Raw genomic sequence first — 10,323 nt, forward strand, 5'->3', positions numbered from 1 at the left:
TTGCGACTCCATGAGCTATACAGGCCATGGAATTCTCCAGGCTAGAATCCTGGAGTGGGTAGCCTTTCCTTTTCCAGGGGATCTTCCCAACCCAGGGACTGAACCCAGGTCTCCCACATTGCAGGTGGGTTCTTCACCAGCTGAGCCACCAGGGAAGCCAGCACTCAACCCAGATCTCTGCTGCCTCACTCATTTCCTCTTTTAGGCACAAAAGTACGAACGAGGTTCTCTACTCCCCTTTTCTCTACCTAAATGGCATCCTCCTTTTGTACACAATCTGGGAAGTCCCAAACAGGAAAAGGAATGATGGATCAAGTTAACTGTCACTGTCCAATGCGGGGGTGTGAGGGGGATGTCATATCTTTTGATGTTCCTGATTTCTTAACATCTGTAGTTGAAGCAAGAACTCTTTGTCCCAGTGCTGGGTGGTGCTTTCGGCACCAGGATTTGTTAGGATTCCCAGGTCACAGTTGGGAGGCTGGGGATTTTCCTTTCAAAATGATGCTCAGTGCTATCCTTCCCATCCATCTCACATTTCCCCAGGGCTGTGGCTTTCCCACCTCGACCGAGCCCTGCAGCGGGAAAACGCAGTACTTCTGCCAATTGTCTCACGTCTGACTTCCCAGGACTCTCGTGGTGTCCCCTGCAACTGCTTCATCTTTAGAACATCTGTGGGAGTCTCTTCCTGTATCCAGGTGGTATTTCCCCTCTGAAGTTCTCTATTCCCACCTCCTGGCTGGAGCCATTCCACCAGCCCGGCTCTCTGCACACGGTTCCCATGCAGCTCTGCAAAACTGTTGTTCTAACCTGAAGGTATTTATCCCTTAGAGGCCAGAACGCCCCAGGACACATAAGCAGGACACCCCGATTTCATCTCTTTTGTGACTCAGAGCTGAGTCACGCTCCTGAAGGCTTACGATAGGCTGAGTCCACAGTGCCCCCTACTGGAGATTTCCCACAAGCCAAGGTTTTGGACACCTTGGTGGGTCCCACTGTTTACTAGACACCAATTCACTCCACAGATGTTTACTGAGCACCTACTAGGAGCCGTCACTGTGCTGACTCTGTAGAGAGGGCTCCAAAGCAGACAGACACAGTCTCCCCACTCGTGCAACTCATCCTATACCACCTGGTTCCGTGGAACCACAACTCGGTTTTCAGTTGGTCTGAATGAGTTGGTGAACTCAATAAGACCGTCTCTTGCCTCTGGACGTTCTGCAATGACAGATCATCCGTGGGGACTGCCTGACCACTGCAATCCTTCCCAGGGCACATTCCATGGTCAGCCACCAAACAGGCCCCTGATCTGCTAGCCTTTCCTCCCTGCTGGGTCCAGACCCACAGGATTTTCCCCCTTGCTCCTGCTCTACCCCTACCCCCGCCAGAACAGTCTCATGTATTCTGACATTCATTTGCAAATCCAGGAGTTATTCTTGAATATCATTTATAGAGGTGTATTTTTCTGCAGTAAACAGTTAAGCATATATGTTATTTAATGGACAATAGTAACTGAAGTAGAAATGTGCATATATAAATAACAGCAGGAAATAACTCAAAAAGAACCCAACCTCCCCTGTCACTATTTACACATTTTGAACCTGTTTACACTCAGTAAACTATTCAGACATGCTTTTACCTTGCTGCTATAATGATGTGATCAGAAATCCAAAAGTTTTTTTTTGCTTATGATTGCATCACAGTCAAAATCGTCTAAATAGTTCTCATAGTTGTCATACATGAAGGCAGTAACTCACTGTCCTGCTAGACCACAATCCACTTGGCTATTCCTTCCAGAGCTGAGCTGTTTCCTGTCAATGACTATAATATACAGCGTGGTCACAAATACCTATCTGCAAATCCTTTTCCTTTTTCAGTTCTTTTCCCAGAATGTATTCCCCAATGTGAAGTAACTTCATCTTACAATCATTTCTTTGACTCCTGTCAAGTCCTGCCAAATCGATCTCCAGGAAGCAGCATTTATCATGCCAGGAGCCTATTTCCCCATGATATAGCTTCAAAAATATTTTTTTGAAGAATGCAAATGATTGATTTGATTTTTCATTTTATGTGTTCTGGCCTGTGTAGATTCCCTTCTGGGGACCCAACTTACTTGGTCCTTTGACCAAGTAGATCTCTTTAAGTCACTGTATACCCTCGAGACTCAGCTCTCAGATCAACGCTTTGTAATTTCCTCCCCTCATCGATTTTTCCTTTAATCTTCATTATTATTTGCTGTGCACACATCTCAAAATTTTATGTAATTGAATCCATCCACTCGACATTGATTATTTCCCCCTTCACTTCATGAAACAAATCAACGACCTCCCTGGAAAAAGATTTTCTTTTCCCTCCACCTAACGTCCTGTACTTTCCATCTGGACTTGTCCAAAATCTCTCTGGTACCCATGACCACTCACAGTCCATGATCCTTACATTAAGATTCCCTTTGGTCATCTCTCACCAGCCCCTGGCTAGCCATGGCCACCTCAGTTCCAGCACTGCCACGGCCCATGCCAAGGGCCCGTGCTTACAGCTCACTTCTGACACGAACCCTCCATGCAATTTCCACTCCTCCGCCCATGTCAGCCCCACTACTGACTTCTCAGGTCTTCCAACTGGTTTGGCCCCTGAGTTCCACACCTGGCCTCTAGGATTAGGTGTGTTCCCCACCCATAATAGCAATACAGACAAAAATGCCTTTAACACCTTAGTTCAGCCAGAATTTCTCAAAAGGAGTTGTGCTGGGAAACTAAGAAGGGGCTAAAAATAAACTCCAGGAAGTATTAAGACATCAAAACAGAAGAGACTTTATATTCTACAGAGGTCTGACCTCAGGCTGGCTTGGAGGTGAGAGGTGAGGGAAGTTGGAGGGAAGGCCCCAGGTAAGCGCTGTGTTTTAGACTCCAGCCCTACCAGCTCCGTTTTCTAACAGCACATTCTCTTCAGGGGCTTTAAGGTGAACATCCACTGCCCTGGGGTAGTGTCTGTACTTGGTCCCCCACAAAGCCCACCCTGTTCTTCACTGGGGGGTGCTACTGTTGGAGGAGGAGCCGCAATGTGCCGGCTGTGGCTGAAGGCAATGAATGACCTCAGCCCTTCCGTCTCTGCGGTGAAAGATGCCACTGACTGCCGGGTTCAAAATCTCAGGCCCCTGCTAACCTAGCCTGTCCCCTTCCAGCTGGAGAAGAACGGGTTCTCAGCTCTCTTCTGCAAAGTACGTAATCGACATAACCTGAGCCCTTCTTGGCTCCAAGGACAATCTCTACCCACCTCCCCAGGCCTCTCCCCAGGCCACCCCATCAGGAATGGTTTTGAAGAAGAACGCAAATCAGAACTAGTTTACATATCTTGGAAACCTAGACTCTATGGTAGCGGCAGTGGCAGTCACCACACCCCACCCCCCTCCCCCAATTCAAAAGCAAGAGGCGTTAATGCCCAGCACCTCTCCAACCCCTCCTCCTCTGCTTCTGAGAATTATGGTCATGCCAACCCTGCTTGGTCCCTATCCCTGCACCTGCACAGGGGTTTGGCACTTCAAATTGTGAAAAGCTGTCAACCCCTGCCCTCCGAGAAAATGCCCTTGGCCGCCACATCTCCTGGGCGGCCCTGCCTGCCTTCTCCCCGCCTTCATTTCCTGCCCCCCCCCCACCCAGTCCCATCCCCAGTCCCAGCCCTTTAACTGTCAAGAGGGCGGACCCGAAAGACGTGGATGGTGCCGTTACTGAGGGACACGACCAGGTACCTGCCGTCCACCATGGTGGTCACCCGGGGCTTTTCCAGGCCGTGATAGGCCGTCAGGAAGTCGCCAAGCAGCGAGCCCTTCGGATCGAGGATCACCACCTTGTTGACCTCGCGAAGGGTCAGAAAGATGTAGCCTTTCTTATCCACGGACACGGAACCCGGCTGGCAGCCATGCAGGCCAGGTCCCCGGTACTCCCCAACCACCTGACCCAGCCCATCACAGACCACCAAGCTATTCTGCTGCCAATCGGACCCTACAAAATGGCCCTGGGGGCTGGTGGTCAGGAACACCAGTGCCCGCAGGCCCCGGTTGGCCTTGCCCCCGGGGATGAACCGCGTGGCCAAGCTACCTTCCATGTTGTACACCTCCACGTGGCCGGACACGCTGACCGCCACCCGGTCCCCGCTCGGCATGGCGGCCACAGCATGGCTGGCCTGGCAGAGGCTCAGCGCCCGGCGCCACTGCACCTCGCCACTGTGGTTGATGAGATAGAGCCGCGCGGCTGCTGAGAAGGCCACGGTGTCCTGCAGGGCGGCCACGCTGCATGGGGAGCAGCCCTCGGGCACGGGCACGGCGCCCCTGTAGTCGCCATTGAGAGAGAAGCGCTTTAGGGCCCTGTTCTGCTCATCCGCCACCAGGATCTCCCGGGATCCAAAGGGACAGAGCCCAGTGATCCGGGGGGCGCGCTTGTCCCCGGGCATCCGGGTGGGGAAGCTGCAGAAAAAGATGGGCCTGGGGAGGAGGCCAGAGCCCTCTAGGTTTGGCCCGGGGGCGGGGCTGGGCTCCCGGGAGACGGACTTGAGCCTGCCTTTGAACTTCCTCTTCTTGTTGGATCTGCTGCCCACCCGGGCCTGGGTTCCTCCATCTTCCTGGGGTGTCTGGGCTCTGCCCTCTTTCGGGGTTTTGGCTCCATCTTCCTGGGGAGTCTCAGCTCTCTCCGCCTTGAGGGGCTGAGCTTCGTCCTCTTGGGGTGTCTGCGCTCTGTCCTGATTTGGGGTCTGAACTCCATCCCTGCTCTGGGGCTGTGTTGCATCACCTCCCTGGCTTCGGGCTCCATCCTTCCTGCTGTCCTTCTGCGGCAGCTGCTCCTCAAAGGAAAGCCTCAGCAGGTGGCAGTTCTTGTCCAGGAGCCCGGGATACAGTTCCAGCTGGGGCAGCTGGCAGGGAGCGGGCCCAGGCACCCAGGGACAGCCCTGCAGCTGCCGGAGCCGCTGGGCGATCGCCCCCTCCAGCGAGAGGATCTCAGCCTCACGCCCCAGGCTAAGCACCCGACGGGCAAAGGCGGCCGCCTCCCTGGCCACTTGCTCCTGGCCCTCCAGCTCCCCCAGGCGCTCCCGAGCACCCTCCTCGGCAGCCTCCACGTGGGCCCGCAGCTGACCGAGCACCTCCTGCTTCTGGGCCAGGAGGGCCCTGAGGACCCGCTCGGACGCCTCCTCCACCTGTGTGACCACCTTGGCCGCCTGCTCCCGCAGCCGGGCCAAGGCTTCCTTTTCAGCCAGCCGGGTGGCCTCCAGCTCGGCCAGGTTGTTGTCCACGCCGGCCAGCAGCTCCTCGAGGCCGGGCCTCCGGGCACGCACAGCCTCAGCCAGGGGCAGGCAGGGGTGGTCCAGGTGGGGGTCCAGGCGACACTCTCGGCACAGCAGCTGGGAGCACGGCTGGCACAGGAAGCGCAGGGCCTCCCCCGGGTGCTGGGGACACTGGGCCGCCTGGCGCTCCCGGGCCTCCTCGTCGTACCACCCCGCCCTGTAGCCCACCAGGTCCACCACCCGATGGCTGTGGGTCTGTCGGGTGCACCGGTGTCCGTCGGCACAGGCCTGGCACAGGTCGTCGGCACAGTCCAGGCAGCGGGCGGTGGCTGGCCCCCCGGCACTGGCGCCCCCCATCAGGGGGCACAGGGCACAGGCCGGCTTCCCTGCCCGCAGGTCGCCACCGGCCCGGGCCTTCACCAAATCCAGGAGTCCGTTGACAAAGAAGTTGGTCTTGAAGGCGGCCACGCCTGCAGGCGGCACGGGCACAGACTCGCGACACTCGGGGCATCGGAGGCGGCTGCCCTCGGCCAGCTGTGCTAGGCAGTCCTGGCAGTAGGTGTGCAGGCAAGGCAGCGTTTTGGGCACCCGCAGTTGCTCCAGGCAGATTTTACAGGCCAGGAAGTCGCTGCTCAGGGCCTCCAGGAGGGATGGTGAGGAGCCCTGGGAAACCATTCTGCAAGCAAGAGGTTGAGGGCAGAGGTTGAGGGCACTCCTGAAGTGGCCGTCCTCTGCCTTCCCACCTCTGCCCCATACTCAAGCCCCACCAGGTCTGGGATCTCACCTGAATGGCTGGGAATTTTCTTGTCGTCTCTGGAGCTAAAGAACCACCTCCCTTCTCCGTACAGACATTCAGAAATGTGAAAAGTAAAGGCTGCCTTCGCGCAAGTCAGGCCCTGCGAGATCCGAAGAGACTAAGAGGCCGGGCCTTAGAGAGCCCATGGGGTAATGATGGGTGCCCCTGCCCGCCTGCCCCGCCGTTGACAAGCCTTGTGGCACATGGGGTGGGAGTCTGGTGTGAACAGACCCTGGGGACCGTGCTGGGTGTGAGCTGCCCGGGCGGGGGTGGGGCAGGGAGGACACAGTGGAGGGTCCAGTGGGGCAGAGTCCCCTTGACTCCTGGCAGGTGGGGCGGAACAACTGGCTTCAATTGCCGGGGCCCCAAGTCCCAGGGCCGGGTACACCTGCCTCCCGGACCGCCCCCCCTCCCCCGCCGCAGCAGCATCACAGGAACTGGGGGCCCCCCAACTTCCTGCCCCGACGGCCCCGCAATGGGCTCTGGAGAAGTCAGAGGGGCTGCTGAGGGGAAGGGGCTGCCAGGCTCTTTCCGTCCAGCTTCTCGGACTCCGGGTCCGAGCCCCGGCTCCCCCAGCCCTTTTCTTTCCGCCCGTGTCGCTGCTGGAGGCCTCCTCCTTTCCAAGGAGCCTCTGGAGGGTCGGAGTCACGTGAGGCTCCGTCTGTGAATGCCCCCAGCATCCGGCACAGTGGCCAGTGAAATACTTGATAAAGAAACTTGGGGCGTTTCCCCCAAACTTCCAGAAAGTAGGGGCTGGGTCGGGGGGAGGGGTGGCGGGCAGGGCTGAGAGAGTGGGAAGGGGGTCTTCCCAGGGAGACCTCAGCTCTCTGGCCCCGGAGAGAGGAGCCTCCCCTCTGCTCCCGCCCTCTGGGTCTCTGTCCCCCTCCCCTCCCTTCCTCTTCCTCCGGCCGTCTCCCTTCCCCCACCCCCTCCAGTCCAATTCTCCCTCCAGCCGCCCCCCAAGCCCCCTACTTACCTAGCTTGGGCTCCAGGACCCAGAGCTGGGGGATTCCCCGACCAACCCCTCGGAGGCCCTGATGCGGCTGTTGCCCGGCTCCTGAAAGAGAAACAAAACTGAAACTAATTGTACTTCTGCAACTTCCGTCCCAGGCCCGGGACACGGACTAGAACGGCCGCAGGCCCCGCCCTCTTCCCTCCCCAGCCTGGACCTCTTCCTCGCAGGGGGGGGCCTTCCCCCATCGGCGGGGCACAGTCCCCGCCCGCAGGCTCCCGGGCTTCGTGCGGGCTGGGTCAGCTTTCGCGGCTGGAGTCTGCGAGGTCGGCCTGTCCGTTTGAGCCTCGGGATTTGCTCAGCCTGCTAAGTGTGTCTGTCGCAAGGGCAGGGCAGCTGCCTGAGGATGTATCCTCTGAGGGAAGAAATGAGAGATCTTAGGTGATTCTCGGAGACGCAGGGTAACCAGAGCCCCGGCCTCGGGCCAGGCTTCCAGGGCTGCCGCATATTTGCAAATCCAGCCCTAGGTGAGGCCCTTCTACCACAATTGTCTGCTGAGATTCGGGAGGGGGTCCTGGAGGAGGTGTCCCTTGAGATGAGTCACCAGAGTGCGAAGGGGTCGGGGATCGCCAGAGAAGAACGCAGGGAAGGGGATTCCAGGAATTGGGAACAGCAAGGTGGGCCCAGACGAATGAAATACCACATACTCTGCTGGGGGTCCCAAGTAATTCAGGATGGTGTGTTCGAGAAATTACGGTTGCCAGGGGGAAGGATGGGGGAAGAGATAGGGAGATTGAGCGCTCGCATGTATACACTGCCATGTTTAAAATGGACAGCCAACAAGGTCCTACTGTATAGCATAGGGAACTCAATGGTATGTGGCAGCCTGGATTGGAGGGAAGTTTAGGAGAGATTAGATACATGTATACCCGTTTCAGTATTCTTGCCTGGAGAATCCCAGGGACGGGGGAGCCTGGTGGGCTGCCGTCTCTGGGGTCGCACAGAGTCGGACACGACTGAAGCGACTTAGCAGCAGCAGCAGCAGATACATGCATATGGAGCAGTGATAAAGAATCCACCTGCCAATGCTGGAGATGCAGGAGATGCAGGTTCTATCTTCCAGGGATGAACACCTGGAGTGGGAAATAGCAACCCTCTCCAGTACTCTTGCTTGGAGAATTCCATGGACGGAGGAGCCTGGCGGGCCACAGTCCGTGGGGTCACAAAGAATGGGACATGACTGAGCACGCATGCACAGATACGTATATATTTATGGCTGAGGCCCTTTGCAGTCCACCTGAAGTTATCACAATATTGCTAATTGGCTATACCCCAATACAAAATAAAAAAAAGTTAAAAAATAAAAAAGGAATGATGTGTGGTAAAGGGACGTGTCAGTAGTAGCAGATGATGTCACTGAGGAAGCAGCGGCTGGATCAGAGAGAGTCTTATGGTCTACATGACAGAGTCTGAGATTTATCCCCAAAGCCAAATGAAGCCATCGAAGGATATTTCCCCCAACACCTTCTGGAAATTATGAAGCACAAAGGAGTCGAAAGAATTGCAACAAACACCCCCATGTCTATCCCCTAGTTTCTGCAGTTAACACCTTGCCATAGTTGATTCATCACACAGCTACCCAGATGGGCATCCGTTTATTCACAGGGACAGGATTTCAGGAAGAAACACAACTGGTGAGAACTCACTCTGGCGTCAGCCAAGAGAACAGAGGGGAGCTTGTTTTCCAGGTGGAAAGCGGAGGGGTCTGAGCTGACACAGCTCCACTAGGGGCAGGGTGGGGGGTGGAGGAGGGGAGCCTCAGGTGTGACAAGCTGGTGCAGGTGATGACAGGAGAGTAGGAAGTCCTTAGGGTTTTGCAGACCTGGAGGTCAGCACAGAGGGCTCAGCAGGTGATAACCTGGGCTTGTGACTTTTCCGGACTTTTCCAATGAATCTGTGGTTTTGATGAAGTTCGCCCAGCAGAGTCCAAAGTGAGAAGAGCAGGGCTGAGATGGCACTAAAAAAACACGTTCATGGGCAAGTGGGCGAAGGGCCTGGGGCAAGAAGAGGCTGAGGGGTACTTCCAGAGACGTAGGTGGAAATCCAAGAGAGAGAAGGTCTCACAAGCCTTGGCTGCAGGATGCTGCACCTCCAGAAGGGGGAGGCGGTCATCACGGCCGGATGCTGCAGACTGGACGGTCAGCCATGATGAGCACAGAGAAACGTACTGACCACGTGTGTCCCCAAGTGTGTGTACACACACCTGCACATGTGTACAGACCCCGTGTGTGCTTGTCTGTGCACAGTCAAGGAAGATTTTCTGGATGGCTGCCTAGTGGCTCAGTGGTAAAGAATCCACCTGCCAGTGTAGGAAACGGGGTGGGTTCGATCCCTGGGTCTGGCAGATCCCCTGGAGGAGAGCCTGGCAACCCACTCCAGTATTTTTGCCTGGGAAATCCCATGGACAGAGGAGCCTGGTGGGCTACAATCCATGGGGTTGCAGAAGAGGCAAACATGAAAGCAACAGCTGCTAGACAGCATGCCATATATATGTGCAATACACAAAGATCAACAAGATAGTTTCCCCACCCAAGGGCAGTTCATAATCCTTGGTGGTCCAGTGGTTAGGACTCTGTGCTTCCGCTGCAGGGGGCACGGGTCCGATCTTTGGTTGGGGAACTAAGATACCCCTGGAGTGGGTTGCCATTTCCTTCTCCAGGGGATCTTCCCGACCCAGGGATCAAACCCACATCTCCTTCATTGGCAGGTGAGTTCTTTACCCCTAAGGCACCAAGCATAACCTGATTTAATCCTCACAGCAATCTCATAAGGTAGGTAGCAGTCTTGCCCCCATTTTACAGATGAGGAAACTGAGTAACAGAATACATCACCCAAGGTCACACAAGTGCTGTGGCAGCACAGAGGGAAGTTTGCTTTCTCCTGGAATGGCGGAGGTGGTGGTGGTGGTTGTATGGGAATCAGGAAGGCTTCGTGAAAGAAGCAGCATTAAAATGATTGCCCTTCCCTCACCCCAAACATTGAACAATTGTTTAAAGTGCCTACAGTGTGCAGCAGACCCCAGGAAATTGGTTTCTTCTGCTTGAAATCAGGCATCCACATCAAGGGATATACTCAGCTTACAACCTAGTGGTTAAGTGTTACCATGGAGACCTGGGGAGAAGGAGGAGTTCCTGCCAGATGCTGGGGGTTCCTCAAGAAGCCTCTGCTGCTGGGTGTTTTGATAAGATGGGAGTGTGGGTGGGTGGAGGGACGTGGTAGGAGATGGGAGCATGCAGGCAGAACAAAC

At 55.9% G+C, this 10,323-nt stretch overlaps 1 protein-coding gene across 2 annotated transcripts; it reads right to left on the reverse strand.

Moving 5' to 3' along the window:
- Window positions 1–1,475: 1,475 nt before the first annotated feature.
- On the reverse strand, window positions 1,476–7,404 carry TRIM56 (tripartite motif containing 56). Of its 2 annotated transcripts, XM_061402042.1 has the most exons (3): window positions 7,041–7,402; window positions 6,053–6,164; window positions 1,476–5,944 (listed from the first exon to the last, which is right to left on the reverse strand). In XM_061402042.1, the coding sequence occupies exon 3, from the start codon at window positions 5,941–5,943 to the stop codon at window positions 3,676–3,678; it is 2,268 nt and encodes a 755-aa protein (XP_061258026.1). In that variant the 5' UTR covers window position 5,944; window positions 6,053–6,164; window positions 7,041–7,402; the 3' UTR covers window positions 1,476–3,675. The 2 variants fall into 2 exon arrangements, with proteins under 2 accessions (XP_061258026.1, XP_061258027.1); XM_061402043.1 differs by lacking the exon at window positions 6,053–6,164 and having other exon boundaries at window positions 7,041–7,404.
- Window positions 7,405–10,323: the final 2,919 nt, after the last annotated feature.

Source organism: Bos javanicus, chromosome 25 (genome assembly GCF_032452875.1).
Source record: "Bos javanicus breed banteng chromosome 25, ARS-OSU_banteng_1.0, whole genome shotgun sequence".
NCBI lineage: Eukaryota > Metazoa > Chordata > Mammalia > Artiodactyla > Bovidae > Bos > Bos javanicus.